Source organism: Thalassophryne amazonica, chromosome 6 (assembly GCF_902500255.1).
Source record: "Thalassophryne amazonica chromosome 6, fThaAma1.1, whole genome shotgun sequence".
Taxonomy (NCBI): Eukaryota; Metazoa; Chordata; class Actinopteri; order Batrachoidiformes; family Batrachoididae; genus Thalassophryne; species Thalassophryne amazonica.
Window position 1 is genome coordinate 3,647,655 of NC_047108.1, and position 17,448 is coordinate 3,665,102.

Consider the following 17,448-nt stretch of genomic DNA (forward strand, 5'->3'; position numbering starts at 1 on the left):
TTTGACTTTAAACACCGCCAAAGCTTCTAATAGAACCAACGGCGATCACAAACCCAAACAGCCAATGAGCCAACAGTCCTGTCTGTGCGCTCTGCCCCTGCTGTAGGAGAACATCATTTACCTTGACAGGATACAATGGTCCAGCGATGAGGCAGAGATCTTGAAATGGAAAGCAGGTTTGAATTATGGTTTTGCTTTAAAAATAAAATTATTCTGGATAGAATAACTACATTAATGTAAACTCTTAAATTGTACAAAGTGATATATAACACATATCTGTTAATTTTAAAATAATGCACTAATTCTGAAGATTTGGACATTAACACACCAAAGAGATTATGGGTAGACTAAGCCTCCGCTCATACTGATTGATTGATTGATTCATTCATTCATTCTATGTAAAAACCAACACAAGTGAATCAATGTAACATGTGTTGGTGTTTACAAATAAATGTGCTTTTGTAAACTATGTCACTTTTCTCATTTGTATAAAAAAACAAAGAAATTTTCAAGATCCCGCTAGACAGCACCTAAGCACACACATGATGACATCGTTTCTTTCCATAAGAAGAGCTGTCAAAAAACTTTCTTGTGTGTGGTTGGAGTTGTGTGGCGATAGGAATTGCCGTTTGAATGCTTGAATAATGAATAATGAAAAAGCACAAAGAAATCAAATAATAGTGAAAACATGTTTGGTGCGATGTCATAACACATCAGTCAGTGGCGTCATAACATCAAGCCTGGTTCACATGGCAAGATAATTAGGCCAGTATCGGACCCCGATCTTCCCCTTCCGACTATCTTAAGGACGCACCCCGACAATCGTGATGACGCTAAATATAATCTTATCAGATATTCCTGCCGTGTGTGGTGTGTTAAGAAGGACGTGAGGATCTAAATGTGACATGCAGCCAATCAGAAGCGAGGTGTTTGACTTGGGAATGTTCGTGTGTTGTTGTGTGTGTGTGTGTGTGTTGTTTTTAGCGTGTGGCTGACACCACACATTGTACAACTAAACCTGTCAGATCTATGATTTTTTTATCTCCACGTGTGGGGTCTCTCAGGTTTTGGAAACCTACAGATAATTTTGAAATCCTGCGGTCGACAACACTGTGATATAACCGGTCGTCAGTAGATGGCAGTGTTCTATGCATTTTGACGCCAGTTATATGACACGGCCTGAGTCACAATTTAACAGACTTTTCGGCTTTTAGAGAAGCAACCTGAGCTTCTTCTGGCATTTTTACATAAAACAAACACAATAACAACGTCTATAAACCCAGAGAATATATTCACAAGAGTTTTAGGAACAACATACAAAGAGTTTAATGCTGTTGTCTGTGTGGAGTCTGATCAAAGCGTCTCAAATGCATTTCTTCTGTCGTGAATACCCATAATGCACCTGGACACAGCATGTCCACAATAAAACCTTCAAAATTAGTGCATTACTTTAAAACTAAAACATCTAATATTTTCACTTTATAGAACTTCAGACGTGACGTTAATTTAAATAACTTGTCTGAAATTAGCTTGGTTAAAATTTTAACCACAAGTTAAAACTGCATGCCTCTGACTTGGGTGATTTTGCCAGTGTATTAGTATGGGGTCAGTTTTATTCCCACTTCATTTTCTTATTTTATTATATTGTTACAGGTATTATTATTATTGCTTTATCTTGCACACGCTGTTTGATGCACATTTTCTTCTACTCGCACTCATCTTGTGTTTATTAAGAGCTGATGTAACGTGAATTTCTCCATTGTGAGGTCAATAAAGTCTTATCTTATCTTAGTTGTGTATGTTGTTGCACCACAGCTGTTGAAATGTAAATATGTTAGTGGTGGACATGACTGGATTATTGTGATCATTTGGACAAGGTCCTGCCTGCTGCCATGCACATAAAGCAAATTATTTCCCTCCTGCAGTTTTATGTTAAAAATGGGAACACATTATTTTTGCTGCTCAAATTTCAGTGATGTTGCAGCAGCTCAGAGGGTTGTGTGAAACTGTAAGAATAAATAATTGTCTAGTTATTCTGTTAGTTGGAATGTGTTATGCTGTTTCTTGTGGTGAGCTTGTTAAAGTTATCTCAGTAAGTGATTGTGATGTCTAAGTCAAGAAGGAACATGCAGCATCATGTGTGAATGGTCGCTGTGACTTGTTGGGTTCAACGCTGACTCGAACCCCCGGTCAAGACCCAACCCTCATGACCATGGGTGAGAGTAGGAGCTCCCTTTTCTATAAACTGTATGAAAATTACTTAAAAGGCAAAGCGTATCAGGCTTTATTTTATACCACAGAACCAAATGAAGTGTGCAAGTTGTCATTTGGTGGGGTGGTGTAGGGAACCTTCTTGCGCATGTATGAAATTGTTTCGCACCCGCACAGTGCATCAGCCGCTAAGCAGGTCACATTAGAGTGAACACGTGTACTGAGCACCCATTGGATTCTCATTTGCTATAACATGACGGAGCGACTTGAGCAAAGGTATTGCGCCACATTTTGCCCAAAGCTTGGTGATATCCAAGCGGAAACCATTCATAAGATTCAGCAGCCTTTTGGCAATGATGCCATGAGCATAACGCAGATAAAAGTAGTATAACCACTTTAAAAATGGGCACACATCAGTGTAACGAGTGAAACACATTCCAGTTGGCCACAATAGAACATGCAAACTCCACACAGAAAGGCCTCAGGTGGGAAGTGATCCCATTACCTTCTTTCTGTGAGGCAACATGTGTTAACCCCGAAGCCACCATGCATGCACACAGCAATGATAAACTTAATTAATGGTGAGGTAAAATTTGGCCAGATTTTTTTTAATTGTAATTACATTATTTCTATAGAATTGTCTCTTTGAGCAACGTGAGCTACAGGTTTACCTCACATGTGCTGCAATTGGGGAATCAAACAATGGAGCAGGGCTGCCACAGTTAGTTGAGAAATCACGATTGTGTCAGAATCGTCTGTGACTAACTTAATAATCACCGTCATCATTTATTTTTTTAAGCTTTGTATTTCTCTCAAAGCTGCCGCTGTACCTTTCAGTGCCTTTCTCTCTGTGACGCACATGCACAGTAGCGGTAATCCGGGTCATCGGAGAAGTTATGCCCAAACAATATCATTGCTTGCCGGCAATGAAGTTCAAAAGTTTGTGAACATTTTAACCAAATTAAGGAGAAAAACATGCACGACAAAATCTCCAAGGCAGAACTTACCTTCCACTGCAGCACAACGGCAATGCAGGAGCATCTGAGAAGGAAACACATTGTGGCTGATCCAGAAGCTGACAAAGAGGGACAGTGGTCTCTGTAAGCTAACTGGCTAGTTAGCCATAGTATGCCTTGATAGAGGGAGTGGCGTCAGCTCAGAACATGGCGCCATTTTGGGCCCAACTGCACTGAACTACTGAATGAACCTTTAATGTTTTCAACATTTTTTAAAATTCATTTAACCACATACAACAACACATCCATTTATTTAATTATTTTAAAGCCTGATTTATGCAGCTGCAGCTCTGTAACGCCATGTCATGCAATGACGTGCGTGATAGTTTGAAAGTTCTCCGTCTCTGGATTTTGCTTTATTCTGGACTAATTTGACCCTCAACAAGCTTTTCTTTCCACAGTCATCACCTCCAAATCAAAGGTTAGCTGTACAATTTCTAATTTTTATCGACTTTGTGCTGTACAGTTGTGGACTTTTCTGATACATTTTTAATCAGTGCGCACTGTAAAAACTGTTATAATATGATGGGAGATGAAGGATTAAAAGCAGAAAAGTGTCAAATCTCAGCTCTTTGTGTTTGATTTAACAGGTGCACGTCAGGCTGCGGTTCCGAGTCTGAACACGTTTTTAATCACAGAAATGACTCCGGTCCCACTTTCATCAAATCAGCGAGTGTCAGAGCTGAACTTTAATTTGTACCTCTGTTACTTTGCACGCCCAGACTGCTTGGGGATTTTAATGGAAATACATTGTGATCGGACAGGACATTTTATCCGATGTGAGCGAGATGTAGGTAACGGATTAGTTATAGTCAGGAGGCGTCGAACATCTATGGGGAATCCTGAATCAGGACGTGTGCCTCATTTAATGACTGGATCAGAATGTATTTGATCCATTATCAAAATGTAATCAGTGCGCGCACTGCAAAAACTATTATAATATGATGGCAGACGAAGCAGTGAAAGTAGCAAAGTGTCAAATCGCAGCCTTTTGCTGTGTCTGATTTAACAGGTGCACGTCAGGCTGCGGCTCAGAGTCTGAACACGGCGTGAAAAAAATAAACGGCTGGGCTTTTAATCACGGAAATGACTCCGGTCCCACATGTGAGGGGTTTAATGGAAATACATTGTGAACAGACGGGACATTTTATCCGATGTGAGCGAAAATCTGTTATACAAAATCTGTTATATACGTGTTTATTACATGGAAAACAATACAAAAACTTTGGGACTTTTTTTGTCCGGTGACTGCAAATATCTGGTTTATACGATGACGTTTTAGGTGATTTTTACTGTACATGGGATTGAACAATAAACTTACCTTTCAAAGCTTTGATGATGATGTTGGCTTCCATCCCTCACAGCTGACTTTATTTTCCCCAATTTTTCTTCTGTTCAGATCTGAAGGGAATCTGTACATCTTGAAGCCCTTGTTGTGTCTGTTTGTGCCTTCAAATTCACAGCAACCCGGCATTTTCAGCAAATACATAAATAAAATAGCTGAATTTACATGCAGACAGACTGACAGTGAACGCTATTTTGATCCCAAGATGACACCATGAGTCACATGACCGATTTTTTTTCTTTTTTCTTTTTTTTTTTTGAGTCGTCATGTTGCCACTCTCTCTATCAAGGCACACTAGTTAGCCACTAACATTAATGTCTATAGTCAGCTAGATACGTGTATTGGTAGCTGTTAATGCTGCGTTCACATCGGGCGCGACGTGAGCGACAGCAGCGACAGGTTGTCATGTAATCCCTAATGAACGACGCGTTTTGGCTCCAAGTCACGCAGCGCGATGCGATGGACGCGAATGAAGTGACGCAAGTGAAGCAATTTTGAGCGATTGGCGCATTTGTGGCGCGATATTGCGTCACATCACGTCGCATTGCCCTCCTCCCCAAGTTGAAAAATCTGAACTTTTTCGTCTCATCGCACCGCAATGACCAATCAGGAACTGAATATGTAGGCATGTGGAGATGTCTGGAGTTTGACTGAAGATGTGAACATGTCCTGTATCTGGTAGCAGCCTGTGAGCAGAACTTATGTCTCTTTTGTCCTTTATTTCACAATTATGACAGAGTTTTTGGAGTGAGCAGCAGCACCACAGCAGCGGGAGCGGAGTTTCTTTTTCTTTTTATTTTACGTGCATGCGAGCAAATCGTCCATGGAGATTATTTGACTTATTAACTACACAGATGTATAATAAAGCAAATGGTGACTGGCTTCTAAACACAATTATGACAGAGTTTTTGGAGTGAACAGCAGCCCCACAGCAAGCAGCGGAGTTTCTTTTTTTTTTTTTTTCTTTTCTACGTGCGCGCGTGAGCGAATCGTCTGTGGAGAATATTTTATTAATTAACTACACAGATGTATAATAAAACAAATGGTGACTGGTTTCTAAACACAATTATGACAGTTTTTTTTGGGAAAGAGCGAGGAGCAGCCCCGTAGCATGCAGCAGAGTTTCTTTTCTTTTTTTTTTTTTTTTTATTGTTTACATGTGTGCGTGTGAACGGGACACGAGGTCCTCAAACTGGGTCCCACAGAGGTGGAAGGACCACTGAAAGCAGTGGTCATCCAGACGCAGCTCCTGCAGCAAATAATGATACTCCCTGTATTGGGAGCTTTCCACAACAACTCGCTCTGTGTGATCAAGGTCCGACATGTTAACTTGACTGACGACCGGAGCCGGTGAGCGAGTGGAAGCTCCTCCTATTTGATGACACACCGGGGCAGATTTTTGCAGCAAAAGCAGAGCGACACACCGGGCAAAGGAGGCGCGTCCGTCGCCACGCGACCCCCGCGAATTTGTGGCGTCTGATCGCGCCCGGTGTGAACGCAGCATTAACATTAACAATGACGATTTCATTAGCCTAAGCACACATATGTTATGTGTTTGCTGTAATGTTACAACAGCGATGTCGTGTTTGAGCAGGAAATGTGATAACGCTAATGTTTTATAACGCTACATTACAGTGCTAAAAAAATACATTCCTCTTCACTGGACGACTTTGTTACCAAGCCAACAACATGCAAGCAAATATCCTGACTGAAGCGATCTTGAACATGTTGGTGACTGACATGAGACTCCTGTCCATGGTTGGCCATCAAGGTTTCAAAGAGATGATCAGGCAGTTCAACCCAGAATACCGTGATTACTATCTACCAGACCGGTCTCGCCACGATGATGGAAAAGAAATAAGATACAACCCTTGAAAAGATCAGTCTCTCTCTCTCTCAATTTCAGTTTGCTTTATTGGCAAGAATTTATCCATCCATCCATTTTCTTCTGTTTTGTCACGAGTTGGGTTGCGGGGTCAGCAGCTCAAGCAAAGTCACTCAGACCTCCCGATCCACACACACCTCCCCCAGCTCCTCCGGGGGAACCCCGAGGCGTCCCCAAGCCAGCCGAGAGACGAAGTCCTTCCAGCGTGTCCTGGGTCTTCCCTGGGGCCTCCTTCCAATGGGACGTGCCCGGAACACCTCTCCAGCGAGGCGTCCAGGGGGCATCCGGAAAAGATGCCCGAGCCACCTCAGCTGGCTCCTTTCGACGTGGAGGAGCAGCAGCTCGACTCCGAGCTCCTCCCGAGTGACCGAGCTCCTCACCCTATCTCTAAGGGAGTGCCCAGCCACCCTGCGGAGGAAACTCATCTCGGTCGTTTGTATTTGCAATCTCGTTCTTTCAGTCATGGGCCAAATCTCATGACCATAGGTGAGGGTCGGAACGTAGATCGATCGGTAAATCGAGAGCTTTGCCCCCTGCTCAGCTCTCTCCTCATTACAATGGTCCGATACAGCGACTGCATCACTGCAGACGCTGCACCGATCTGTCTGTTGATACCTCACGCTCCATCCGTCCCTTGCTCGTGAACAAGACCCCGAGATACTTAAACTCCTCCACTTGAGGCAAGGACACTCCACCGACCTGAAGAGGGCAAGGCACCTTTTTTTGGTCAAGAACCATGGCCTCGGATTTGGAGGTGCTGATTTTCATCCCCGACGCTTCACACTCAGCTGCAAACCGCCCCAGTGCACGCTGAAGGTCCTGATTTGACAAAGCCAACAGAACCACATCGTCCGCAAACAGCAGAGATGAGATTCTGTGGTTCCCAACCCAGACCCCCTCTACACCCTGGCTGCACCAAGAAATTCTGTCCATAAAGGTAATGAACAGAACCGGTGACAAAGAGCAGCCCTGGCGGAGGCCAATGTGCACTGGAAACAGGTTTGACTTACTACCGGCAGTGCGACCGAAGCTCCTGCTGCGGATGTACAGGGACCGGATAGCCCTTCGTAAAGTACCCCGGAACCCGTACTCCTGGAGCACCCCCCACAGGGTGCCCCGAGAGACATGGTCGAATGCCTTCTCCAGATCCACAAAGCACATGTGGACTGGTTGGGCGAACTCCCATGAACCCTCAAGCACCCAATGGAAGGTGTAGAGCTGGTCCAGTGTGCCGCTACCAGGACGAAAACCACACTGCTCCTCCTGAATCTGAGGTTCGACTATCCGTCAAATTCTCCTCTCCAGTACTTTGAAATAGATCTTACCGGGGAGGCTGAGGAGTGTGATCCCCCTGTAGTTGAAACACACCCTCCAGTCCCCCTTCTTAAACAGAGGGACCACTTACCCTGGTCTGCCAATCCAGAGGCATTGTCCCCGACCGCCACGCTATATTTGCAGAGGCATGTCAACCAAGACAGTCCCACAACATCCAGATACTTAAGGTACTCAGGACGGATTTCATCCACCCCAGGAGCTTTGCCATGGAGGAGCTTTCTGACCACCTCGGTGACTTCGGCCTGGGTGATGGATGAGTCCGCCTCTGAGTCCCGAGTTTCTGCTTCCTCTTCAGAAGATGTGACAATGGGATTGAGGAGATCCTCGAACTATTCCTTCCACCGCCTGACAACATCTCCAGTCAGGGTCAACAGCTCCCCACCCACACCGTAGACGGTGCCAGTGGAGAGCTGCTTCCGCCTCCGAAGGTGTCGGACGGTTTGCCAGAATTTCTCCGTGGCCTCCTTGAACTCCTCCCAGACCCGAGTTTTTACCTCTGCGACTGCACGGGCTGCAGCATGCTTGGCCTGCCCGGCACCTGTCAGCTGCCTCCAGGGTCCCACTTACCAATAAAGACAAGTAGGACTCATTCTTCAGCTTGACGGCATCCCTTACTTCCGGTGTACACCACTGGATTCGGGGATTGCCACCGCGACAGGCACCAGAGACCTTGCAACGACAGCTACGAGCGGCCGCATTGACAATGGAGGTGGAGAACATGGTCCACTCAGGCTCCATGTCTCCAACCTCCCCCGGGATCTGGGAGAAGCTCTCCTGGAGGTGGGAGTTGGAAGACCTCGCCGACAGAGGGTTCCGCCAGTCATTCCCAGCAGACCCTCACAATATGTTTGGGCCTGCCAGGTCTGACCGGCTTCCCTCTCCTCCCTGCGGAGCCAACTCATCACCAGTTGGTGATCGGTCGACAGCTCAGCCCCTCTCTTCATCTGAGTATCCGAGACACGTGGCCGAAGGTCAGATGATACAACTGCAAAGTCGATCATCGACCTCCGGCTCAGGGTGTCCTGGTGCCACGTGCACTTATGGACACGCTTGTGCTCGAACATGGTGTTTGTGATGGTCAAACTGTGACGAGCACAGAAGTCCAACAACTGAACACTACTCGGGTTCAGATTGAGGGGGCCGTGCTTCCCGATCACCCCCCTCCAGGTTTCACTGTCCCCGCCCACATGGGGCAGGGACAGAAAATCCCCCCAGGAGAACACTGAAGTCCCCAGTCGGAGCACTATCTAGTACCCCTCCCAGGGACTCCAAGAAGGTCAGGTACTCTACACTGCCGCTCGGCCCGTAGGCCGAGACAACAGTGAGAGACCTGTCCCTGACCCAAAGGCGTAGGGACCCGACCCTCTTGTTTACCGGGGTGAACTCCAACACATGGCGACTGAGCTGGAGAGCAATAAGCAATGCTACCCCAGCTCTCCGCCTCTGCCCGTGGACAATGCCAGAAAATTGGAGCGTCCAGCCCCTCTCCAGGAGTTGGGTACCAGAGCCCAAGCTGTGCATGGAGGTGAGCCGGACTATCTCTAGTCGGTATCTCTCAGCCTCCCGCACAAGCTCAGGCTCCTCCCCCCCAGCGAGGTGATGTCCCACGTCCCAACAGCCAGGGTCTGTGAGTGCAGACCGGGCCGCCGCATGAATTTATTCAAACAATCTTGCTAACAATAACACATAGTAAAATAAATAATTAATTAAATGATACAATAAGCAATATCAACATTCAAAGACAAATAACAGCTGCATGCTTGTGCGATAAACCGCAATTTACATATGATCAAATTAGTCGACTAATCGCAAAAATAATCGGGGACGAGTCAATTATCAAAATACGAGGGCTGTTAGAAAAGTATCGGACCTTTTTATTTTTTGCAAAAACTATATGGATTTGAATCATGTGCGCTTGCATCAGCCAAGCTTGAACCTTCGTGCGCATGCGTGAGTTTTTTCACGCCTGTCAGTTGCATCATTCGCCTGTGGGCAGGATTTGAGTGAGCACTGGTCCACCCCTCTCGTCGGATTTTCATTGTCAGGAAAATGAACGGCTGGAGCAGCGCTGCATCAAATTTTTCAAGAAACTGTGAGAGACAGCCAGGTGGAAACCATTCGGAAAATTCAGATGGCTTTCGGTGAAAATCCTATGGGCATCACACAGATTAAGGAGCATTACAACTGGATTATAGACGGCCCACAGCGGCTGAGGGCGCGCCGTGCTTAGAGTGGCCATCGACAGGCTGAAATGACCAGATCATTTCCATAGTGAAAGCTGTGTTGATCCAGGACGTCGTGTGAAATGGCAGAAAAGGTGGACATCAGCCATTTTTCGTCAGATTCCACTGTTACGGGAGATTTTGTAATGAAAGACGTGCAGAGGCATTCACGCGTCGGGACGAAGCCGCAATGGCGGAGAACAAAAGCAAGTCCGTGTTGGAAGTCTCACGGGACATGTTGTGACATGACCAGCTCTCCACAATTTCTCGGATACTTACTGAACTAAAAAGCCACCGAAAGCCATCTGAATCTTCTGAATAGTGGAAGACCTAATGCCATTGGCTGGCCTTGGCTGATGCAAGCGCACATGATTCAAATCCATATAGTTTTTGCAAAAAATAAAAAGGTCCGATACTTTTCTAACAGACCTCGTAGTCATTTATGGCAGCCCTACAATGAAGCTTTAATCCTTCCACCGTTTAAAAAAAAAAAAAAAGGCAGAAAAGTTAGTAAACTCTTCAGAGAATAATTGTTCACCAAACATTTATAAAATCCACCACATCAGATGGGGGAACTGGTGGCATCTTAATGAAGCGGCACATGGGACAGCCCACAAAGATGGTTATTTCTTTAACTTGCACCCTTTTGTGATTGTGGCACAGGCTGATATCATGATACCAATGCATTTAACTGTGCAGCCCTGATGGGAAGCGAGTTAAATATTTCTACATTTATAATTATGAGGAGCATGTTGTGAATGGATGAAAAAAAGCCGCCGCTCTGACACAAACCTGCCGTATGACCAGCGTGAGCCCGGTGTGTGATGCTTTGTGAATATCAGTGATGGTTATTCGTTAGGGATGTGAATCGTACAACAACTCACGATTCAATTCGATTCCGATTCTTGGGGTGACGATTCGATTCAGAATCGATTTTCGATTCAAAGAGCTCTGAGAAATAGTTATATTATTTTAAAAATGTTTATGTTTAAGAAAATGCAGCTTTACAAGGTTAATCAAGTGATTCTAAAGATGTAAATTTACTTATCTGCTTTTCTTTGATGACTGGCAGTTTAGCGAAGCGCTGGTCAGTCATCGGCAGATACCGCTGCTCCGCTCCTTTTAGCTCCGGGTGATGACGTAGCATGTGGGCTTGCGCATTTGAAGTGTTTCCTAAGTACTTGACTTTCATTTTGCAGATTTTGCACACTGCATAAGTCATGTCAAGCTCCTTCTTACGCAGCAAATAATAAAATCCAAAATGTGCCCAAACATTTGCCTTCAGCAGAGACGGTGCTGGCTGAATTAGCTCTTCGTCCGCCATGCTAAGCTACAGCTCACGAATGGTTTAAGCACGCCGGACCCCCCTGCGCCTTGCGGAGACGCTATAGTATGGAAGCCATTGCCTGACAAACAGTACATGCAGCGAGTAAGCAAGGAAATGTTTAATAAAATGCTTTTTAAAAATCGATTCTTGGACATTTTGGATCGATTCAGAATCAGAATAAGAATCACGATTCAGACGTGAATCGATTTTTTTCAGACACCCCTATTATTCGTGCTCCAGGTGTGAACTAAGTTGACATTGTGTCACCAAATTGATCAAACGTGTCGAATCAGCTGGAACGTTGTCATGGATATGTGATGTCACACTTTGGAGTTCCTATGTACAATTTGATGTTGATTGAGGTTCATGAAGAAGAAACGAGCTCTGTAATGCCTGCGAAAAGCATGTGTGTGCAATTTTTTTTTTCTGTTAATACAATTTGAGACTGCTGCTGTCAGGCGACCAGAAGAATGTGGCTACTGACTGAAGTGGATTTGGTACCTTGTGGGCCGTATGTGTAAAAGGTTCCGGTTTACTGAATCTTTTTTTGCGCTCTGTGGTCGTGCCGACAGCTGCTGTAGGTTTGAGTCTGCCTGTAAAACAGGATCAGCAGGTGTAGCTGATGTGTTTACATATACGGGACTGCAGGCCTCAGAGGCTCCACTGCTCCTGACGCCGTGTTGTTGGAACATGTTGGAGAGCCTCAGGGTGTGACTGTGTTTGACATGTGCACATGCAGGCAAAGCTGCAAACAAACACTGTGCTGCTGAAGGTCATACAGCATGGAGCTGAGGCATGGTGGTTGATATGGTTCCAGTGCTGCTGGGACACTGGGTGTCTTACTTTACCTGGACTTTGAGCTTCACTTACACTTGTTATCACAAATCAAGGCGGAGTATATGAAACTGAGTGAGTAACTTCATCCCTTCCAGCTGTAGGTGAATGATGCATTCAGTGGGACACGTTCTGTTGGAAATATGGGTTTTGTTCATGTTGTGATGGTATCATGCACAGAGAGGGTGGCCCAAACGTCTCATGAACTCTGAACCTAGCTGCCATTTGTCCAAATTTAATGTTTACTGAGCTGACAAAATTTTAATGTGTGTGTGTGTATATGTATGTATATATATGTATGTATGTATGTATGTGTGTATATATATATATATACATACATACAGAAAAAAAAAAAGGTGCGCACTGGAGGGTACGTGCCTCTGAGCGTGCGTAATGAATTGGGTGCGCTCCTAGAAAGCTCGTGTATTTAGGCTACACCATTGTAAGAGACTGACTAAGAGTAAAGAGTGATGACAGTATTGTTTTAATTATTATTTGAACGTATAGACCCTCGGTCAAGTGATCTCCTGCATACCACAAAACCAAACCAACAACTGATCTGAGAAACGACACGAGACAGTAGATTAACCCCACATACAGCCCTCCATCACAAGCACAAACACAGTGCAATTGGAATGACAGTCACACAACGGGTCAAAGATAAACCTTTCATGTAGATATATTTACAACAATACATAACTTTTATCGTACCATAAAAGTCCATATCTTAACATAAATTCTGTGTGGAAACTGGATGCTAGCCTACCTCATAAGAGTTGAAGCCTTCGGTTGGATGCCGCGTTGAATCTTCTGAGAAGGACATCTCACCACTCTCCGTTGAATTTCCTGGTTAGGTCATTCTCAAATGCCAGCCTTATTAATGGCCGTCGGCCGTCGTGACTCGTGAGGGTTCCACGCTGCTGAAGCAGCACTACAAGCGTCTACGTGCTGATTACCTTGCGCACTGTCGATGAGCAAACACTGGAGAGCAAACAGTTCTCTCATGTAAAGTCTTATGTTTTTTTGTGTGTTCCCTCGCAATAACCTAATATCATATTAAAGTTCATGCCAATCAGCGCGCACAGTGAGTGGAATCAGGCGGTGGGAGACTGAACGTATATGCGCGCATGCGCACACACAACAGACAGCAGGATTTACGACAGATGGAGTAAGTAGCTGCACCTTGCACAGCTGTATGACTCCGTATGAAATATAGTTTATTTATACAACATTGTAAGTAGCAACACCTGTTATGAATGTTGATGTTTTTTTTTTTTAACTGTCCTCTCATGGATCATGTTGCTGTCTGCTGTGTGTGCGCGCGCACATATACGTTCAGTCTCCCCCCACCTGATTTCACTCACTGTGCGCGCTGATAGGCATGAAATAATTTTTTTTTAAAGAAAAAAAAAGCTTCCGACGTGTGGTTTTTGAACGTACAATGTGAGCAGTCAGATCGCATCAGAGCATCGGGCCGTACAGTGTGAGAACATGAATCGTGCGCTCTGAAGTTTTAAACCCTGCGGTTTTGTCGCACAGTTTGAGTTGGAGCCAAGTACAACGATTGAAAATATCGTACAGTGTCTGCCCAGCCTATGTTCGCCTTTAGTTCATGCAGCATGCTGCATCTGTGATCACTGAGCACTCTTTTTAATGTTGAGAAAGAGTTCTCGCACTAACTAGACTTGACGAATCCCAGGAGCTCCAGCTCTGACACTGCTTGAATAAATCGAGCATGCTTTAATTCGTCCACCTTGCCATGATCGCTGGACTCAGGATCCTTGCCCTCTGCTGCACTGACAAACGCAACCCTCAACCTATCAAATCGCTTGAACACAGACACACGCCATATCCGTTTGTTTTAAAATTAATTACTTTAGTTAATTAATTTGGTTTATTTGTTAAATACATGATATTATTGAATAACTAATATTTTGCTATATTTTCCAGTATTTCTTTTTCTTTCTTTTTTATTTTTTGATAACTCTCACATCCGATGGGGCGGGGTTGATGATGTGAGGGGGCGTCGCCCCCAAACGCCACCTCGTGGCGCCGGGTCCGCATCCACCTGTCTGTGAGACATCAGACACTGCAGTGGCTGTGATTGGAGAGACTGTGCACACACACCTTGTTCATGGTACAGCAGAATACAGAAGGACTTGTTTTGAAAGAAGACACATGAAATCTGGGCTGCTTCACAGACAACATGTGGGAGGCCATAGGCCAGATATGTTTTTCTAAAATATGTACTTTGAAATGACATCACAAAGGGAACACGGCCAAACCCCTGTGTATCTAAGTCCAAAGTCAAACTGTCCTGTGGGTTTCAGTCTGGACTTTGGAACCACCAGAAGGGTTCTTCTTGAGGACGTTGGCTGGAACAGGTTGGGTCAGAGTATGTTGCACGTTGCACTCTCAGGAGCCAGAAGGTGCTGTTTGTGTGCACAACTCACCCGTGCACTTCAATTGTTTGAAAACATTCTTAAAAGTCCAAAATGATGGGAGCTGGTGGAAACAATTGTCTGTAAAGTTTGGTGCAAATGGAATCTTTCATTCTTCTTCTTCTAAACAAAGGTGTGTCAGTCACAGCAGGAAAGTATTTAGTCATGATCTGTCATCTTAACAAAAGTAAACATGATCTCTCAGCCAGCACATTCCAGCTCATACTTTGCCCCTGGAGGAAGCCTGTTTGCTCATCCAGGTTTTCTCTGTGTTGTTCAGGTGAGCAGCCCAAAGGTGACCTCAACTCAGGTGCTGAAGGTAAACACAGTAAGTATTCAAGTTGGAAGGATGCGTCCTGCTTCCGTCCTTGTTTCCTTTTACCAGGGACAGATTCTGGTTCTTGGGCAACAGCTCGTGTGCTGCTGTCAACCAGATCAGCACTCAACACTACTCGTTTTTCACAATACGACACTAAAGACGTCTGGACTCACAACACAGCCACATGTCTGTGTGCATGGGAAGTCAGTCAGTCAGTCGGGTGACATTTCACTTGTGAGCGAGACAACTTTAGTTGTACTGTTGCAGTTGTCACCACATTTGGTGTATGTATTAGACATAGTGACCTCAAGAAGCCTATTGATTTTGAGGTCAAAAGGTCAAGGTCACTAGAACATACTTTGTAAAACTCTTGTGTGTGCAATAACTTTAACTGCCCGATTGTCACCAAATGTGGTATGTGTTTTAGACACGGTAACTCCAAGAAGCTGCATGATTTTGGGGTCAAAATGTTAAAGGTCAAAATCACTGACTTATACTTTATAAAAGACTTGTCTGAGTTTGTCTCGGGCTCCATGGGTTAGTGCAGACTACGCACTTGTTCTTAATAATACATCTGCATCCACACAGTGTATTTAAAAATTAAATATTCAAGATGTTCTTGTAGTGTTGACTTTCATTTTTAATTCAATGACTTTAACAGAAACATCACATTAACCATTTATGAATTACAGCCATCTATCCATCTAGTTCAGAGGTGGGCAATTGTGCCATGAAGGGCTGAGACACTGCAGGTTTTCCTTACTACCAGTCACCTCAGCAGGTGATTTCATTGACAATCAAGTGTTTATGTTCAGGAGAGAAACTCATCAGCAACCCACCTGCTGAGGTGATTGGTTGCAAGGCAAACCTGCAGTGTCTCTGCCCTCACTGCTGACCCATGATCTAGTTTCTATACCTGCTTACTTTAATTAAGGGTTGGGGGGGGCTTGATCCTATCCCGACAGTAGTCATAGGGAATGAGGCGGAGTACACCCTGAACAGGGCATTTAAGAATTATACCCATTTTATTATATACATTATCTATTTTCAGAGCTCAAAAGTAATTGGACAAACTAAATGTAAGTCAAATCTGGGAGCATGTGCTGCTGTCATGCTTCACCGCATTCATGACACCACAGATCCACCTCAGTTCCTGGATGACAACCACCCAGGCAGTTAACCGATCCACTCCCACCTCTCAAAAGTAAATATACAGGATTAAAATACAGTGGAACCTCAGTTTTAAAACTTAATTCTTCTTTCCTTCTGAGAGAGAAAGCGAGCGAGCGAGAGACAGACAGACAGAGAGGGAGAGAGAAAGAGAGGGAGGGAGAGAGAGAGTGAGAGGGAGAGAGACAGACAGAGAGGGAGAGAGAGAGTGAGAGGGAGAGAGAGAGGGAGAGGGAGAGAGACAGACAGAAAGAGAGGGAGAGAGAGAGTGAGAGAGAGAGGGGGAGAGAAAGGGAAAGAGAGAGAGAGGGGGAGAGAAAGGGAAAGAGAGAGAGAGAGAGAGAAAGGGAGGGGGAGGGAGAGAGGGGGGGGGAGGGAGAGAGAGAGAGGGAGGGAGGGAGGGGGGAGGAGAGGGAGAGAGAGAGAGAGAGAGGGAGAGAGAGAGAGAGGGAGAGGAGAGGAGAGGGAGAGAGAGAGAGGGAGAGAGACAGAGAGAGAGAGAGAGGGAGAGAGAGACAGAGAGACAGGGAGAGAGAGAGAGCGAGAGGGAGAGAGAGACAGAGAGACAGGGAGAGAGAGGGAGAGAGAGACAGGGAGAGAGAGACAGAGAGACAGGGAGAGAGAGAGACAGAGAGAGAGAGGGAGAGAGAGAGGGCGAAAAAGAGAGAGAGAGAGAGAAAAAGGGAGACGGATCGGTGCAGCATCTGCAGTGATGCGGTCTCTGTAGCGGACCGTCGTGGTGAAGAGAGAGCTGAGTAGGGGGGCAAAGCTCTCGATTTACCGATCGATCTACATTCCGATCCTCACTTATGGTCATGAGATTTGGCTCATGACCGAAAGAACGAGATCACGAGTACAAGCGGCCGAGATGAGTTTCCTCCGCAGGGTGGCTGGATGCTCCCTTAGAGATAGGGTGAGGAGCTCGGTCACTCGGGAGGAGCTCGGAGTCGAGCCGCTGCTCCTCCATGTCGAAAGGAGTCAGTTGAGGTGGCTCGGGCATCTTTTCCGGATGCCCCCTGGACGCCCCGCTGGAGAAGTGTTCCAGGCACGGCCCATTGGGAGGAGGCCCCGGGGAAGACCCAGGACACGCTGGAGGGACTACATCTCTCGGCTGGCTTGGGAACGCCTTGGGGTTCCCCCGGAGGAGCTTTGGGAGGTGTGTGTGGATCGGGAGGTCTGGGCGGCTTTGCTTGAGCTGCTGCCCCCGCGACCCGACTCCGGATAAAGCGGAAGAAAATGGATGAATGGATGGGTCATCTGTGTATATAGAAAATGTTTTATATCTTTGAGTTCAGCTAATGAAAAATGGGAGCAAAAACAAAAGTGTTGCCTTTGTTTTGTTC

At 45.5% G+C, this 17,448-nt stretch overlaps 1 protein-coding gene across 6 annotated transcripts in view; it reads left to right on the plus strand.

Annotated features, from left to right (window-relative positions):
- Nucleotides 1-17,448, plus strand: part of dennd2da (DENN/MADD domain containing 2Da) — a 248,382-nt gene that overhangs the window by 87,833 nt on the left and 143,101 nt on the right. For 3 of the 6 annotated variants that reach the window (XM_034171660.1, XM_034171658.1, XM_034171661.1), the window contains one exon: nucleotides 14,897-14,944. The exons of 1 other annotated variant lie outside the window; for it this stretch is intronic. In XM_034171660.1, coding sequence (XP_034027551.1) covers nucleotides 14,897-14,944 — 48 coding nt within the window. The remainder of the gene's footprint in view (nucleotides 1-14,896; nucleotides 14,945-17,448) is intronic. 2 more of the 6 variants (XM_034171659.1, XM_034171662.1) reach the window with 1 other exon arrangement.